The 18,639-nt window shown below is 38.9% G+C and overlaps 1 protein-coding gene across 1 annotated transcript; it reads left to right on the top strand.

Moving 5' to 3' along the window:
- Positions 1-1,281: 1,281 nt before the first annotated feature.
- Positions 1,282-13,568, top strand: PSMD6 (proteasome 26S subunit, non-ATPase 6). The gene is made up of 8 exons (XM_007948078.2): positions 1,282-1,426; positions 2,216-2,421; positions 3,683-3,828; positions 4,075-4,294; positions 4,400-4,508; positions 7,645-7,813; positions 13,251-13,328; positions 13,472-13,568. Exons 1-8 carry the CDS (start codon positions 1,282-1,284, stop codon positions 13,566-13,568), a joined length of 1,170 nt encoding a protein of 389 aa, XP_007946269.1.
- Positions 13,569-18,639: the final 5,071 nt, after the last annotated feature.

The raw sequence follows: 18,639 nt of genomic DNA, 5'->3' as shown, positions 1-18,639 counted from the left end.
ATGGACACTGGGAAGAGGTAACTATGGGGAGGAAGTGGGAGGGGAGCTGTTGCATTGTGGTAAACTGTGGTCAATGACATGAGACAAAGTATATGTAAACTGCTGTATGGAAAGTGAATTTTCCCTGTAATCTTCACCCAAATCACAATTAATAAAAAAAAAAAGTCAAGGAATGGTTTATAAAAAAAAAAAAATGCGGCCATGTAAGGATTTAAATTGTGCATGTGAAATAAATGAAACGATCATGCTGTTGTATTTACTACTATGGAATTCTGAGTACATTTTCTTCTTAGAATAAGGGAAAGAATAATGGATTTTAGAGTTGCAGGTAAGAGTTTAGGCACTGCTACATAGGTGCTAAAAGACCTTGACAGGTCATGTTCCCTAACCCTTTTTTGCCTCAGTGTTCTTATCTCAAAAGTAAGGCTAATAGTGCTATCTCATAGTATTATTGTTGTTTGCCATCGCGTCGGACCCGACTCATAGCGAGCCCTCCTTGGGTTTCCGAGGCAGTATCACTACGGAAGTAGATTGCCCCATCCTCCTTCCGAGGAGTGGCTGGTGGATTTGAATCGCCAGCCTTCTTGTTAGCAGTCAAGTGCTGTAGCCACTATGCTACCAGAGCTCCCATCTCATAGTATTAAGAGGATTAAACTCAGATGATGCATATGAAACTAAAGGGTAAAGAGTAAGAACTCGGCCAGACAGGATGGTTGTATTTATTATTATATTTTTAAAATTTTCAAAATATTGCTACCTTCTATGAAATGAAAAACGGAATGAAAAAATAGCTAAAAGCAAGACAGGAAGATGTTCACAAACTCTTATCTTTGGAGTTAGACTCCATTGTGGGGAAGCTGCAGGGCGGCCTGGTGGCTCAATGGTTCTAGCACGCTGCTTCTAACCAAAAGGTCAGCAGTTTAAACTCACCAACTGCTCTCAGAGAGAAAGATGTGGTAGCTGGCTTCCTTAGAGATTACAGCCTTGGAAAATCTGTGGGGCCGTTATATTCTGTTCTGCAGAGCGATGAGAGTCGTTATCCACGGGAGCTCAGCCTCCAGCGAGTGAAAACCTCTGGCGGCCGCACGGGGGTGCCGGCGCTCAGGCCGGATGTGATGATTCATGCGGTGGCCAGGAGACGACGCTGTCGACGTGGGCGGAGCCTAGACCGGAAGCCAGTTCGGAGGCCTCCGGGCCCGCTTTTCGGCTCCTCCCGCTTCCGTTGCTGCTGTTCCCGTCACAGTTCTCCGGAGTCGCAGTCTACCATCATCAGTTGCCACTATGCCGCTGGAGAATCTGGAGGAAGAGGGTCTTCCCAAGAACCCTGACCTGCGCATCGCACAGCTGCGCTTCCTGCTCAGCTTACCCGAGCACCGTGGGGACGCGGCCGTGCGCGACGAGTTGATGGCGGCTGTCCGCGACAATAGTGAGGCCCGCGCTAGCGCCGAGTCATTGGCCTATAGGCCGGCTCCGCGCTCTGGAGCCTGCGGGGAATTTCACTGACCGGGCTGCAGACCCCGGGGCCCCCGAGACCAGGCCTGACTTCTAAGCCGCTCGGCGTCTTCCCTTTTGTTGAGGGTGCCCGAGGGGACTTCGATATTGCTATATGGGTGGTGGTGGTGGGGGGAGCCGTTTCTCTGTGGTCTTTCCCCTTTGAGGAAAGTGCAGGGGGATATCTTGATATTTAGGCCCTGGTAGGCGTATAGTAGAAGTTCATTGGCTATTGCTGTCCAAGATGTCCCGGGCTGGGGGCATTCCTATTTAGAAGAGTTCGCTTTCCGTGTGAAGGGGCAGTTTGGATCGGTTCCTTAAGCCCTAACCAGCAGTGAATAGCAAAAATGTATGTATATTAGAACGTGTGTGTGTATGTATGTATATATAGGCTTATCCCGTTTAGCCTCGTTCCCTTTTCATTGCCTGAAGACACTCGAACAGAAGCTGTTCAGAGGCAAACCGAGGATTGTCCTCCTCCAGCCTTAGTTGTAGTAGAGGTTGATAGTGCCAGGATTGTTCCTGATGTAAACTTTGCACCAGAAAACATTTAGGAACTGCCTACTCTGTTAAGCCGTGTACTAAGCTCTCTCCCATTCCTTCTTGGTGGTGGGTAGGAGGCTGATGGATGATCTGTGTTTGGGGGGGGAAGAGGCGGGTGGACACTGACTTTAGAGGACAAGTGGCCCCACTCTTGAGTGGTGTCCCTTTTTCTTGCTTTCAGACATGGCTCCTTATTACGAAGCCTTGTGTAAATCCCTTGATTGGCAGATGGACATGGACCTGCTCAATAAAATGAAGAAAGCAAATGAAGACGAGTTGAAACGTTTGGATGAGGAGCTGGAAGATGCAGAAAAGAATCTGGGAGAGAGCGAAATCCGAGATGCAATGATGGCAAAGGCTGAGTACCTCTGCCGCATCGGTGATAAGGTCAGTGGGGATGGTTTCCCTTTTCTGTAGTTAATGTAGACCATACTTGGAGACCATTCTAGAGTAATGAAATCTCACCTTATCTTTGATTAAAAATAAATTTCCTTTTGAAAAATACAAAGGTAACATACTTACCTGACCTAGTGAGTCAATATAAAAGGCATGTATTCTTCCCCATGTCTGTCCATGCCAATAACAGCCTGAGTGCATATGCAGAGATGTTTTCTGTTTTTCCAAAATTGGGATCATCACCATTAGTTCACTTTCCTCAATATATTTTGATTGGGAAGCAGTGGTTCTGGTGCATTTAAAAATTACTATTAGTTTCACAAGTTATGTTCTTTTACAAGAAACAAAACAACATAGTTAATAGTCATTATTCTTTATGCTGTTCACTGTGCTGCACACAAGAAGCTCCAAGTAGCTCCTTTGAGACAGTTCCTTTGTCATTTTGATGTGATCTCTGTAGTATTCCTTATTTTCTGACAAGATGTTGGAGATATAACTGCTATTTTTGCTCTGCAAACCTGGAATTATATATTTTTCCTAGAAGCCCTGGTTCCTTTAGAAATCAAGATCTGAGTGCCAGGTGTGCTTATTGCTGTCTTACCTAGTCACTTTGATAAACTTATGAGACATAAGTAATAGTTACCTAAAATAAAGCCAGACACATACTAAGAAGTACCAAGTATAAACAAATGATTTTCTTCATGCTCTTGTCTTTAACTAAGCAATAAAAGTATTTTATTTGACAGGGCTCTGAGATACAATTGTATATTTAAGTGCTTGATTGTGTTCTAATAGTTGTCAGTAATAGAACACAATCTAGTATTTAAATAGTGGTATAATTTTTATACTTTTCTATATATGAGTGGGTGGAGCTTCTGGTGGCGCAGTGGGTAAGGCTGCTAACCAGAAAGCTAAGCAGCTGCTCCATGGAAGGAAGATGAGGCAATCTCCTTCTGTAAAAGTTTACAGCTTTGGAAACCCAATGAGGGTCGCTATGAGTAGGAATCAACTCCATGGCAGTGGGTTTGGGTTTTTTTTTTTTTCTTTTTCTTTTTTAATGTATGTAAGTAGAAAGTAGTATAATGAACTTCTATGTGTTTATCACCCATCAACATTTAATCACTTCATGGCCTCCTTGTTTAATCTCTGCTCCTGCCCATTCCCTCACCACTTTTTGAAGAGAATTGCAGGCAGCTGTTATGCTTTAGTGCTTAAGTCTTTTTTTCAGCTGTTTCCTTGGTTCTCTTGATAGGAAGGAGCTCTGACGGCCTTTCGCAAGACATATGACAAAACTGTGGCCCTGGGTCACCGACTGGATATTGTCTTCTATCTCCTCAGGATTGGCTTATTTTACATGGATAATGATCTCATCACACGAAACACAGAAAAGGCTAAAAGGTACTTTTTAATGAAGATATGTTCCCTCTAGGTTATGGTGCTTTAAATAAGAGATTCATATAAGAAATTTGCTTGTTTTGTTTATGTATTTAGCAAAATCTTTTTAAGAATATATAAATATTTAGTAAAGTATTTCCTTTTGGTGCAGGTTGTTAAAAGTTGTTGACTCTTTGAAACTAACAAAACTTTTAAAAAGTAGTGCTGTCCATTTCTAAATTACAATCTTAACTGTTTTTGATTTTATAGCTTAATAGAGGAAGGAGGAGATTGGGACAGGAGAAACCGCCTAAAAGTTTATCAAGGTCTTTATTGTGTGGCTATTCGTGATTTCAAACAGGCAGCTGAACTCTTTCTTGACACTGTTTCAACATTTACATCATATGAACTTATGGATTATAAGACCTTTGTGACTTACACAGTCTATGTCAGCATGATTGCCTTAGAAAGACCAGATCTCAGGGAAAAGGTAAAGACTGAACCTTTAATATTCATACTTAAGGTGACCCCATGCAGTTCTACTTTAAATACACGATAGCACAGCATAAAATTTTTTTATCTTTTTAATTTCTAGGTTATTAAAGGGGCAGAGATTCTTGAAGTGTTACACAGCCTTCCAGCAGTTCGGCAGTATCTGTTTTCACTCTATGAATGTCGTTACTCAGTTTTCTTTCAGTCCTTAGGTAAGAATAGAATTGCTTATCTTATAGTGCCTAAGGCATTTGACTGGTAACCAGAAGCCTGGCGGTTCAAACCCACCAGCCACTCCTCGGAAGGAAAGTTGGGTAATCTTGCTTCCGTAGTGATACTGCCTCGGCAACCCAAGGAGGGGTCGCTATGACTTGGGTCTGACTCGATGGCAGTGAGTATAGTCTTTTATCTTAACTCTTGATCAGGTTTGTATATAGATAACCTAAGATGATTTCTCACATATCTGAAAGTTTTTTTTTTTTTTAAGATAGCCGCAGGCCTTTAATTATTATGGTTGAGCTTTTTGGCCTATTTTGTTTAGAGAGCAGTCAGTAAACCAGCTTGTTTTTTTGTATGGTTTTGGAGCTCAGGATTATTTATATTTTTAAATGGTTATCAACTTAAAAAAACAAAGAACACAGATCAATCATCTGTGACATTTGCAAAACCTAAAAATATTTCCTATCTGGCCGTTTGCTAAAGGAGGTGACTTAGGGTCATCATTATATGTATCATTTTCTACTACACTACAATGAGACATGTAAGTCTTACTGGGTTTTGTAATTCGTAGGATTTTTTTTCTTTCAAATATTCATAAACTAATGGGTACTTTTGTAGCGTAGTGCTTAAGGCATCTGTCTGCTAACCAGAGGCTGGTGGTTCAAACCCACCAGCCACTCCTTGGAGGAAAGATTGGACAGTCTACTTCCATAATGATACAGCCTTGGAAACCCAAGGAGGGTTTGCTATGAGTTGGAATTGACTGCATAGCAGTGAGCTTGGTTTGGTTTTGGAATGGGTTTTAAAATATTTTAATTGAAAAAACTTCTCTAGGTAATTAATTGAAATTACTTCTCTAGGTAATGCCTGATTGTTTTTTAAAAATAAAAAATTGAGAAAGTGAAAAGCACTCTCTCACATTTGTGCCCCTTGCCCCCCTCCCCCCCCAGAAAAAGAAGTGCTCACAAAGACTCTCATGCACACAATTATCCCAGAGATAACAATATATAGATTTGAGTATAGATCCGTTCAACCATTTTATTCATTTTATATACAAAAACAAACTCACTGCCATCAAGTTGATTCCAACTCAGAGCGATACGCTTTGGGTTTCTAAGGTGGTAAATCTTTATGGAAGTAAATTGCCCAGTCTTCTTCCATGGAATGGCTATTGGGTTTGAACTTCCAACCTTCTGGTTAGCAATCAGATGCTTAGGTATTGTGCCACTAAAACAGACGCACACAAAACACACTAAGGTTACATGTGCTCATGGAACAGTTTCAAATAGTACAAAGTAAATAATAATAAGAAAAAGTCTTCCTTCTAATTCCTGCTTGCCAGGTGTATGACACCTTTAAACATACGTAGTGGATGCATTTTCATGCTGTTTCCTAAGTAGCCTTTGCTCTTGAAGATACAGTGTAAATATCTTTCTGTATCACTACACAAATAGCTGGTCACTGAGTCAGTATTTTTAAGTGGTTACCGTGTACTAGACACTGAGTATTTAGTGGTAAATTGGACAGGTGGAGTTCCTTGGAGCTTCTTGTTACCCTTTTTGAGGGCTTCCTAGTATTTTAGTATATTGGATGTGCCATGATAAGTTTATTGCTAGTGAAAATGAGCATAATCTGATGTTTAATGGCCATTGATCTCCATGTTGGTAAATTATGTGTTTCCTTACTCTTTCTTACCTACTTTCACATTGACCAACTTTGCTTCTGGCCACAACTTTGTTCTTTTGATTGCACAGTAACACACTGTTTTCTGTGTATCTCCTCATCCTTTGTTAGATCTCTCAGTGACTGCCTCAGGCTGGATCATTGCCTTTGCTCTTCTGTCTTTATTTTCTCATTACACTCATGTGAATGGCATTGATCTGAAAACAACTGATTCATGTCTCTGGTCTCAAACTTGTCAGTAAGCAGCATACCTGCTTAAGTGCCTTCTTGATACCTTCACTTGGGTGTCTAGTAGGTGAATCAATTTGAACACTGCCAGAACACAATTCTTGAATATTGGCTTCTGGTAAAAAGCTCCAAAACAACAACAAAGTTACGCTGCTTCTCCAGGGACGGAAGTCTTCATCTTGTTTGAGCCAAAAACATAGTGTTGATTCTTTTTTCTCATTTCCCTTGCATATCCTTGAAGCTGCTCCAGCTGTGTTCTGAATCTCTCTCTTCTCTATTCCTGTGCTTAGCCATGCTCTTCCTTTATCATTCCATTGTTGCATGCCTCCTGCTGTCTGGTTGGCTAGCTCCTCAGAGAGGTCTTCCCTGTGTACTCCAGCCCATTGAAGGACCTCCTAGCCACTCCACCGTATCGCTTTTATTTTCTTCACAGAACTTGTCATTCTGTGGAATTTTGTCATCTATTTCTGCTACTTCAAAATGTCGTTTCTGTGGCAGCAAGCATCTTTTTGTTTACTGCCATCTCCTCACTATCTATCTAGAGCAGTGATATACAGTAGTTACTCAAATTATTTGTACTTGTGTGAATTGCTTACTAATAGCCTACATACATTTGATCATTGTATTCATCTTAATGATCTGTAAGAGTTCTAGAACAGTGCTATTAACTGTATTAAAATATCTTCTCTGCATTATAATTTATCCTTGAGCTTTGCTTATTTTGTTATTTAGACTATTTAAATTTGTTACAATAGAACTTACTAGTCTTTCCTTTTATTGCTTCCAAGTCTTACTCCTTTTTGAAAATGTGTGATTCGTACTTCTGTTGGTCTGTGTAAGTCTGCCATTTATTACTTTACCTTCTGGTTTCTGTTATTATTATTTTTAAATAAGATGAATTATACTTAAGGGCATATGAAGTTCTTTGTGATTAAAATATTAGTACATAAACTTTGTCATCTGTAAACAAATTCCTTTAGAAGCTGGGCTTTGTTCGACTGGTGATGTCAGATAGCTGAGTGCTGCCTAAGTGGGAAGTTAGCCCACTGGCCTCTCCTTTACAAACCCTGCTGCCGGCTCCTTCACTAAGGGATGACATTAGAAGGCAGGGAGAATTTCTTCACTTGTTTCACTTGCTGTATTGGACTTAACTACAATTGCTTTGTAATCTCTTACCAGAAAGGGAGATTCTTAAAGTTCTTACCTTTTTCATTGTAGCTGTTGTGGAACAAGAAATGAAAAAGGACTGGCTATTTGCTCCTCATTATCGATACTATGTAAGAGAAATGAGAATTCATGCATACAGCCAGTTGTTGGAATCGTATCGGTCACTAACCCTTGGATACATGGCAGAAGCATTTGGTGTTGGTGTGGAATTCATTGATCAGTAAGTCTATGTAATACTGTGTTAATTTAATGTTTTTAACGTTATCTTTTAGATAATGGGTGAACTTTGCATATTTTCTCCATTTTGCATTGCTTCCCTCAATTTTAAGAGGAAAAAAAGGATTTTTCTCTAATATCATCTATCATTTTTGCCTTCCTTACAATCTGCTGCCTTCGTGGACAGGTAGGAAAATTGAGTTGTAGAGAGGTTAAGTGATTTGTTTCAGGTCATTCAACTAGTTGTTCTCCAAAGTAGTCTCTTGCTCCTTCTTTACCGGACCATGTTGCTACTACATTATTGACTCTCAGACTTTATCTTATGTTTAACATTAGATCATATTTCTGCTGATAGTTCCATCCAGTGTTTTGGTTGCTGCTGCAAGTCCAACCAAATTGGTTGTCACTGTGGCACTTTTAGCACTTAAATCACTGATTCAGCAAATACTTACTGAGCTATTAGATTACATGTGACCTTGTTTCAAGTCCCTGTTTTTGTGAACTTTCGTCCTATGATAACGTTTAAGGAAAAAAAAAATTTTAGATAGAAATAACTGTGGAGATAGCTGTGCCATGGAGACACTGCTTTAGATATTGGCATGTCTGAGGAGGTGACATGCTTGGAGAGCTGAAATAAGAGACCACTATATGAAGTTTTCTAGAGACAGAAAGGGCATGACCAATACAAAAGCTTTGAGGTAAGAATAAGCTTGGGTGTTGCAGGCACAGAAGGATGGCCATTATGCTGTAGCTTAGTGAGTGAGGGGAGAAACGGGATTGTTGGAGGATTGGGCAGGGGCATGTTTGTGGAGGGGCCTGTTGGCCGTGGCATGCAGCTTAGGTTAAGTGCAGTGGGACACCACTGGAAGATTTTGAGCATGGGGTGACATAGTTTATGGCTGTGTTTTTATAGAGAGCGAGGGTTTGGGGTGACCAGTTGGACTTCATTAGCTCGTGGAGATGTATGGTGACTTGGTGGGAATAGTTAGGAAGAAGTAGACCTATAAAATAGGTGATGGATGATTGGAGTCATAATCAACTCTATGATAGTGGCTTTAGTTTTTTGTTTTTATGTGGTATCTAGATCAGTGGTTTCCAAACATAGTGGTCCACAATGAGAAAAGAAAATAAAGGAATTTCACATAAAGCTACATTTAAGTAAGACCATCCTCTTTTTAGTGGTTTTGTTTTTTCCAACATTTTATTGTGCAAAATTTCTGACGTGCAGAAATGATCAGCAGAAATGATCATATGGTGACCTCTCCCATATATCCTTTATTCTGTAATTAACATTTAGTTTTATTTGCATTTAGCACATATCTGTCCATCTTATTTTTACAACACACTGCAGAATAAGGTTCAAGCATCAGTATATGTCATTCCTAAACACTCAGCACACACAGCAGTAGTTTTTTTTAACATAAAATTTACATTTAATAAAATGCACAGATCTTAAGTATAATGTATAGTTACCTATCCTTAGCAAAATAGAAGACCGGCAACTCTAGGTTGGTTTTGTTTGGTTTCTTTTCCAAATTATAATTGTTTGTGAAATAAAAGTTCAGTGGGCTTTGCACAAGAGGGATGTAATAAATGTGCTTTTCAGTTAGTAGTCAAGAGTGTTTACTGTGGAAACAGGAGTTGGCCTGGGTTTTGTTTCAGCTCTGCTGTAGCTGTGTGGCCTTTGTCAGGTTCAGTCCCACATCAGTTTCTTAACTATGATGTAGAGATGTTAAAGCCTTTGCTATTTGGGGGAAATGGAAGGACATTTCCATATTTCAGGCAAGTTGGCACACTGCGGGTAATAATTCCTTCATATTCTGAGACCAGCTGTAGAGGCAAAGGATGTAACACTGAGTAACCTAGAAGGACCTTGTTTTAAATTGCTGTGATACTTAGTTTGAATTTCCATGGATTCTTCTTGGGGAAATTGCTTTTCAGTGAAAATGGGGAGATTCAGAAGGTTGGAACAGTAATTCTACACAGTTCCTCCTTGGTAAGTTGGTAAGGTATTAACTGGAGAAAGGGAAGGGGCCATTATTTGTTAAACATTACTGCTGTTGAATCACACCCATATGCTGTGTTCCAGTATTTTATTTGTAGATTTTTAATTTGAAACCTGGTCCCACCCCCACCCCCCAAACAAATCTGTTTTTAGATTCTCAAATCTGTTTTTAGATTCTCTTCAGTAACTACACATCATCATTTTACTGCCTAGCTACTGTGCATGAGGCTAGGGGTTCGGGGTGATGAGTAACCATGATAGATGTTTGATTTCTTGATTTCTTCTGGCTTGTAGCATAATTATGGATTAGTCTTTAAGTGTCCTAGAAATGGACACATGCACAAATGGCTCCTTGGGAGCGTTTAGGTGTTTGGAAGGAATAGCACAACTGAGTGGGAGCATGTTTGAGAAACTGTAGTCTAGTTGAACTAACTGTCTGGTTATCTGGTTGTGGTATGTATGGGGAAGATACTTATGAACTTGGCAAAGTAGGAGGTGGAACAATGTTTTGTTCAGTATGTTATGCCAATTGAGCTTGATGTCCCCTGCGACTACAACTACTCAGTGACCTGAGTCACTGGGTGGCTGTGACCAAGCAGTGACCACAACCTTGTCCCTTGTCAGCTCTACTGTACTCCTGGGAATTGGAATTCTTATAGACCATACAAATACACTTGTAGAAGCATTGTCTGCCAACCCTATACATGGTCTTGGGTACACTCCCCACTGCATAGACATACCTAATAGTTCAACCTGTCCACCCATCTATCCACCCATGTTTGCCTTCACTGACAACGCAGTACTGTATGTGCACAGGGGTTCATCTTTGTTGTTTGTACCTCCTATGTCTTCCTCAGTGCCACCACGTTGGTCATTCAACATTTGGTACATTGCCCCTCTCTTCACAGCAGAGGACATTCTTTAGTATGAGTCTGTGTCTAAGTCCCATTTGGTGCACTTATCTTTTATCTTGTTCTGAGATCGTTCTTAAAAGGTTTTCTTACCCTCTTCTGCATATTTGGGAAGAACTGTGATAAGGGTTAAATCTGGTTGTGTAATTTTCATTGTGTACTTCTCTCCCAGAGTAATAGTTGCAGCTGAGGTCTGGTGGTGCAGCTACTAAGTACCTGGAAAATGAACATAAGTTTAGAAACAGTGTTGATACTTTTTAGACTGTATAAGAAGCTATTCTGTTAGCTGAGAGAAGGAATGGGCATTGTATCAACTAAGTTAATTATATTTAGAGAATATAAGGTGTAGTGTTACTTAAGGCATTTGACTGCTAACCAGAAGGTTGGTGGTTCAAACCCACTAGCCATGCCTCAGAAACCAAGGAGGGGTGGCTGTGAGTTGCATGTGACTTGATGGCAGTGAGTTTGGTTTTATTACCAACACATTAGAATTCTCAGCAGCATGACTTCTTTCTTGCGCACCTATATTTTCCAACATTGTATTTATGTGGTGAATATGTAAGTAACAAAATATCTGCCATTTCAACATCTTTTACACGTACAATTCATTGACATTAATTACATACATCATCTTAGCCAGCTATCACCCTTAACCAAACCTTAGTGTTCCCCAAGCAAACAGTCTTCCTTTTTTCCCCTCCCTTCTGCCCCCAGTAACCACTAAGAAACTTTGGCTTCGCTTCTATACACTTGCCTAGTCTAGATATTTCACATAGGTGACATTATACAGTATTTGTTCTTTTGTGACTTACTTCACTCAACCTAATGCTTTCAATATGCTATGTTGTAGCATGTATCAGGCAATCATTTTTGTAGCATGTATCAGGCAATCATTTCTCTTTATGGCTGAGTAATATTCCATTACTTCATTTTGTTTATCCATTCATCTGTTAATAGACATTTAGGTTATTATAAATATTGCTGCAGTGAACACTAGTATAAAATTATCTGTTGTGTTATTGCTTTCAGTACTTGCAGGTAGGCATAAATCTAAGAGGGGACATCCTGAATCATATGGTAATGCTGTATTTAACTTCTTGAGGAACTGCAAAACTGTTTTCCACAGTGGTTGTGCCATTTTTATAATTCCACTACTAAGGAGTGAGGGCTTTTTTCACCAGCATCTGTATTTGCCATTTTTTAAATCATAACCATCTTAGAATGAATTGGTGGCTCACTGTGGTTTGGATTTGCATTTCCCTGATGGCATTGAGCATCTTTTCATGTGTTTGTTGGCAAGTACTTGTAGGAATTTGTCTTATACTGCTTTTGGTACCATATATATCTAAGAACCTGTTGTTAAAAACTAGTTACTGAATACAATCATGATTTTAGTTCCTGAATTTAGGTTGTTGATCCATTTTGTGTTAGTTTATGGTATTGGCCCAGGTTCATACTTTTGTTTGTTGAAACCCAGTTATCTCCAGCACCATTATTAAAGTGACTCTTCTTTCCACCATTGGATAGATTTAGTATCCATATTTAAAAATCAGTTGACCTTAGATTAACAGATTTATTTCTGGACTCTCAATTCTATACCATTAGTTGCTATGTCACTCATACCAGACTCTCTTCATTACTGTACCTTTATAAACATTACATGAGTCCTACATTGTTTTCTATCTTAACAATATTAAATCTTCTGATCCTTAAGCATGGAATGTCCTTTCATTTACTTAGGTCTTTTTAAAGTAATATTTAAGTAATATTTTATGGTTTTCAATGTACAAGTCTTTTACTACCTTGCTTAGATTTATTTCTAGGTATTTTGTTTTAGAAGCTATTGTAAGTGGAATTTCCTTTTCAGATTGCTCATTGCTGACCTTGTATTCTGCTACTTTGCTGAATTCATTTGTTATGCTCTAGCAGTTCTCTGGAGTCTTCTAGATAGGATCATGTCATCTGTGAAAAAAGGAAAGGTTCACTTTTTATTCCATTTGGACACCATTTCTTTTTGTTGCCTAATTGCTGTCTTTGATGGATAGTTTCACCACTTATTTTATGTCGAACTGATACTTGATTTTGAAGTTTTGTTTATAAGTACATACAAATACTCAAATGTTTTTGTTTGTATCTATGGTGGTTGACAGATTAACACATTTTTGCAAAGCTATAATATGTCAGGGCATATTATTCTGGCTTCTTAATTCCAGAGTTTATTATTTTTTCTTCTTACTCTGAGGCATTCTGAGACCTTCAAAGTTCCCTGTTAAGATCCTTAAAGGTTAACTTATGTCAGCAGGTTTTGTTCCCCTAGTAAATCTTGTTTTCTCTGAGTACTTCAGTAGCTTTGAAGATTTGAAATGCATGGTTTCACTATTTGACTCCTGTGTTCCCTGTGTGAACTTCCAGGGTCAAATCCTGCAGTATACCAGGGATGATCTGTACTCCTACATATTCAATAGCTCAGACTTTCTGAGAATTGCTACAGAACTAACACTCTTTTTTATCCCCCCCAATCTCAGAGAACTCTCCAGATTTATTGCTGCTGGGAGACTACACTGCAAAATAGATAAAGTGAATGAAATTGTTGAAACCAACAGGTACTCTGTATCTTGTGTATTATTTGTTACACAGCTTAGAATAAAAGACATTCTTTAGTGCCTTCTTTTACATCAACTATTGGCATGGAGTAATGTGACTGGTAAATAATACATTCTTTTTTTTTCCTTGAATTTATTTATAGACCTGATAGCAAGAACTGGCAGTACCAAGAAACTATCAAGAAAGGAGATCTACTTCTAAACAGAGTTCAGAAACTTTCCAGAGTAATTAATATGTAAAACCACATAAACTAAGGATTTCTTTGGGATTATTACTTGAAATTTTATAGCTTACGTCATTACTTCATTATGTTCCCTGCTCAACTGTGTTAAATAAAGGTGGCATCATTGTTTCAATTTTATTTTTTTAATGCCTTTAAATGCAGTAATGCTAAAATAATGTCCTTGGAATTATTCTTTAGTGAAAAATAACCAATTACATGTAAAACAAACAGGATAACAAATGCCCATTTTCTTTTAGCTTTAAGCTTCCTGGATTTGAGAAAGAACAAAGTACATGTTGTACTACAGCCCATAATTATACAAAGCATCTCCCATTTGGTACACAAAAGACAAAATAATTGCAATGTATAATAAGCCTTCCTGCAGAAACAACTACGGAAAATAGGGCATTATCATTTCTTTTAGGAGGCTAGCATAACCTAGAGTGTTCCAACACCAGTTGCACAAAACAAATATAAAGCCAGATAAAGGAGAGCACACAAGGGTATTTATTGAAGCCCTCTCTGTTATGGTTACATTTAAATAACAAGTGAGGGGGATTCTTCCGGTAAGATGGCAGAATAGGCAAACAAGCTACACAGACTCTCTTCAACAAAGAAAAGAGAAACCAATTGACAAGATAATCCTGGAGCCCTGTGCTTTGGAAGGAAGGATACAGAAGTGGGTTAAACACCAGCTAGTAGAAGAACCTGAATGAAAACAGTGACTAAGGAGACAAATGGAGCTGCAAAGTGTCAACTATGCTCACAGCACAGATAGTCTGAACATTTCCAAGTGCTGTTAGGACCTGAGAATTCACCTAGAAATTGGTCCTGCTTGCCAAGGGCTCTATGGATGACTGTAGTGGCTGATGACTGACAAAGGAAACAGCAAAGGAGACAAACTGAGCTGTGGACCTCTGGCTGTCCTAAGGGCATGGCCATTTTGGATATTTAAAGCAACAGCATTCTCATTTAGATTCCAGAGACCTAAGAATAGGCTCAGCTTGCCCAGGGTCAACACGGACATACCAGAGGCTAACCACTGGAAAGGTGCACTATTATTGTTACTCTTACACCCACACTCTCTTGGTGAACAGCGGTGCAGCCATCCCTCACCACCCACCTTCTGGGATGGCAGTAATTGCATCCCAGTCTGTCTGCTTGAACAAAGCCTGGGTGGCCTGGCCACCCCCTCATTTGTTCTTACGTTATAATATTTTTTCCCCTTCCCAGGTTCTAGTTTGGATTTTTTTTTTCTCTTCCCTTTTGCTGGTTTCCACTTTTCCCCTCATTATTCTCTTTCCCCTCATTATTCTCTTACTCTCTCAAAAGGAAGGTGGGCAATCAATTTCTATTGTGATATCCCCTCAGAAGCCTGAGGGGAGGGTTCACTTTGAGTTAGATCCAACTGAATGGCAGTGAGTTTTGGTTGTGGTATTTTATTTCTATTTTTTTTGTCCTTTTAAAGTATTTCTTTACATATTTTGGTATTTATTGCCTTTCCTTTTCTTTGTTTTTGTTGATTGTTCCTGTGGGTGTACACAGTGTTTTTGTCTTTGCTTTTTTGATGGTCTTTTTTTATTTTTGTCTGAGTGGCAGCCAGCAACTGTGCCCATAGGACCCAACCACACCCACACCTCCTACAGCCCCACCTGAGTGAGGGTCACCACCTTCTTCTGCACCAGCAGGCCAATGATACAGAACTGCCAGTAGGAGCTTGACTAACCCTTAACTACTCTTTACAGACAGCTCACAGATGTGTGCACTCATTCTCTATCACACCCACCAGTAGATGGGTGTTGAGTGCATAAGTGCTGCCAATTTGAGAACAGAGGAGCTCAGTATGCTGCTTACTCAGATACATCCAAAGCAAAGAAAATGAAAATCTTGGCCAAATCACTCCAACATGCAATCACCAATAAAATGTAATTACAGCAAAGTCACAGTGTCTCAGAGACCACACAAAGCAGCAAGATAAAGCAGGAGAAACAAGGGACCAAGATACTGATCCACATCCAGCAGAAGCAGTACCATTGGAACTTCCTGATAGGAATTCAAAAGAATTAATTTAGGTGTCTTCAGTGGATTGAGAGACAGATCAAGGGAAACACAGACAAAACAAGAACAAAATGACAAAAGGAAAATGAGAAGGGATACAAAATCTACAGATAGAAATCCAGAAGATTTATACTAAATTGTCAGAAATAAGTAACACATTGAAAGGATAAAGGAGTAGAATTGAATGAATGGAAGACAGAATTAGTGAAATTTTAGACTAATACCTGAATACTTCTTTGGAAAGGGATCAATCAGAAAAAAGATCAAAACAAAATGAAGAAAGCCTAAGAACCAATCCAACAACAGCACAATATCCATCATTTTCCAGTGCACATGGAACATTCTCCAGGATACACCATATGTCAGGCCACAAAGCAAACCTTAATTTAAAAACACAAACACTCCAAAGCATTTTCTCAGATAACAATGCTGTAAAATTAGAAATCAATAGGAAGATGAACAGAAAAAGGGCAAACACATGGAAACTGAGTAACACCCTCCCTGAAAATGATTGTGTAATATAAGAAAGAAAAAATGAAAAAAATTCCTTGAATCAAACAAGAATGAAAACACAACATACCAAAATCTGAGACACAGCAAAAGCAGTGATCAGAGGGAAATTTACAGCAATAAATGCACACATCAAAAAAGAAGATAGAGCCAAAATCAATGCCTTAACCCAACATCCCCAACAATTAGAAAAAGAGCAGCAAAAAAAGCCTACAGTCACCAGAAGAAAGGAATAAAGATTTGAGGAAAAATAAAATAGAAAGCCAATAGAAAAATACAACAAGACTGGAAGTTGGTTAATAAAATTGACAAACCACTGGGAAATTTAACCAAGGAAAAGAGGGAAAGAATACAAATAACATGAATAATAAACTGGGCAACATCACAACAGAACCAAATGAAATAAAAAGGATAATATCAGAATACTATTAAGAACTGTACTCCAACGAATTTGAAAATCTGGGAAAAATGGACAGATTTCTAGAAACATACTACTTACCCTAAATTAACACAGACTGACGTGGAAAAGTTGAACAGACCCATAAGAAAAGAAATTGAACAGCTCATAAAAAAGTTACCAACAAAAAAGATCCTGGCTCGGACAGTTTCACTGGAGAATTATACCAAACTTTCAGAGAAGAAATGACACCAATCCAACTCAAACTATTCCAGACCACAGAAAAGGATGGAATCCACCCAAATTCATTTTATGAAACAAGCATAACCTTGATTCCAAAACCAGGCACTAAAAAGGAAAACTACAGACTAATATCCCTAATGAATATAGATGCAAAAATCTTCAACAAAATCCTAGCCAACAGACACCAACAACATATCATAAAAATAATGCAATTTCTGAAGTGGGGTTCATACCAGATATGCAAGGATGGTTCAACATTAGAAAAACAACATCATCCATCACATAAATGAAACAAAAGAACCACATGATCATATTGATCAATGCAAGAAAGGCATTTGATAAAATCCAACGCCCATTCCTCATTAAAAAAAAAAAAAAGCAAAATTGGAATAGAAGGGACATTTCTCAACATAATAAAGGGCATATATGCCAAACCAACAGCCAACATTATTAAATATCTCAGTGGAGAGAGACTGAAACCACTCCCTTTGCTAATGGGAGCCAGACAGGGATGCCCTCTATCACCATGTCCATTCAATACTGTATTGGAAGGGAGCTCTGGTAGTGCAGCGGCTAAGGCACTTGACTGCTAACTAGAAGGCTGGCGGTTCAAACGCACCAGCCACTCCTCGGAAGGAAGGTTGGGCAATCTACTTCTGTAATAATACTGCCTTGGAAGCCCAAGGAGGGGTTGCTGTGAGTTTGGTCTGACTTGACGGCACATAACAACAACAAGAAGCCAGGGCAAAAAAGCAAGAAAGGGAAATCAGAGGCATCCACATTGGTAAGGAAGGAGTCAAACTATCCTTATTTGCTGCTGATATGATTCTATATATAGAAAACCCAAGAGACTTAGCAAAAGAACTACTGGAACTAATTGAGACTTTTAGCATTGTGGTAGGATGCAAGATCAACATCCAAAAATCAGTTGGATTCCTCTACACCAGCAAAGAGATTTGCTGAAAAAGAAATAAATCAATACCATTTACAAGAACTACTAACAAAATAAAAGACTTGGGAATTAATCTTCCCAGGGACACAAAAGACTGGTACAAAGAAAACTACAAACCACTATAATATCCATAATATATATCCATAATATATACTTTAAGGATATGGAAAAACCAATCACTAATTTTATATGTAAGGGAAAGAGACCTTAGATAAGCAAAGCACTATTGCAGAAGAACAACAAAGTAGGTGGTCTCACACTCCTGCATCTCGAAACTTACTATACAGCCACACAGTCAAAACTGCCTGGTATTGGTACAACAACAGACACACAGACCAATGGAATAGAATTGAGAAGCCAGAAATAGATCCATTGACCTAGGGTCAGCTGATCTTTGACAAAGGACCAAAATGTGGAAGAGACGGTCTGTTTAACAAATGGTGCTGGCAAAACTGGAGCTCCATTTGCAGAAAAATGAAACAAGATCTGTACCTCACACCATATACAAAAACTAACTCCAGATGGATCAAAGACAAACGTGAAGCCAAAAACTATAAAGTTCCTCAAGGAGAAAATGGCAAATTTTGGGGTGCTAATTTGTGGCATAAGTAGTAGACTGTCAAGCATAACCCAAGATGTACAAACAGCAAAAGATATATTAGATGAATGGGACCTTCTAAAAATTATATTTTTATGTGGTTCAAAAGACTTCTGCCCAGGCAAGAGAATCTATAGATTGGAAAGAAAGAATCCGCAATGACATATTCGACAAGGGATTTCTCTCTAAAATTTACAGAAAACTCCCACATCCCAATAACAAAAAGACAGACAACCTAATTAAAAAATGGGCACAAGACATGAATAGACACTTCACCAAAAAGGATATTCAGGCAGCCAACAAACATATAAGGTAATTGTGGTAGTTGT

This window comes from Orycteropus afer, unplaced genomic scaffold (assembly GCF_000298275.1).
Source record: "Orycteropus afer afer isolate SDZICR_OR568_19922 unplaced genomic scaffold, OryAfe1.0 scaffold00201, whole genome shotgun sequence".
Lineage (NCBI taxonomy): Eukaryota > Metazoa > Chordata > Mammalia > Tubulidentata > Orycteropodidae > Orycteropus > Orycteropus afer.
Note: the sequence above shows the minus strand (reverse complement) of the source record. Positions and strands in the feature narration are given on the sequence as shown.

Excerpts from the sequence above, each read along its gene's own strand:
- PSMD6 (XM_007948078.2), top strand. The coding sequence starts at position 1,282 with ATGCCGCTGGAGAATCTGGAGGAAGAGGGTCTTCCCAAGAACCCTGAC. Across the intron at positions 4,509-7,644 it reads AGTTTTCTTTCAGTCCTTAG|CTGTTGTGGAACAAGAAATG; the intron begins GTAAGAATAGAA and ends TTTTCATTGTAG. Across the intron at positions 13,329-13,471 it reads GAAATTGTTGAAACCAACAG|ACCTGATAGCAAGAACTGGC; the intron begins GTACTCTGTATC and ends ATTTATTTATAG.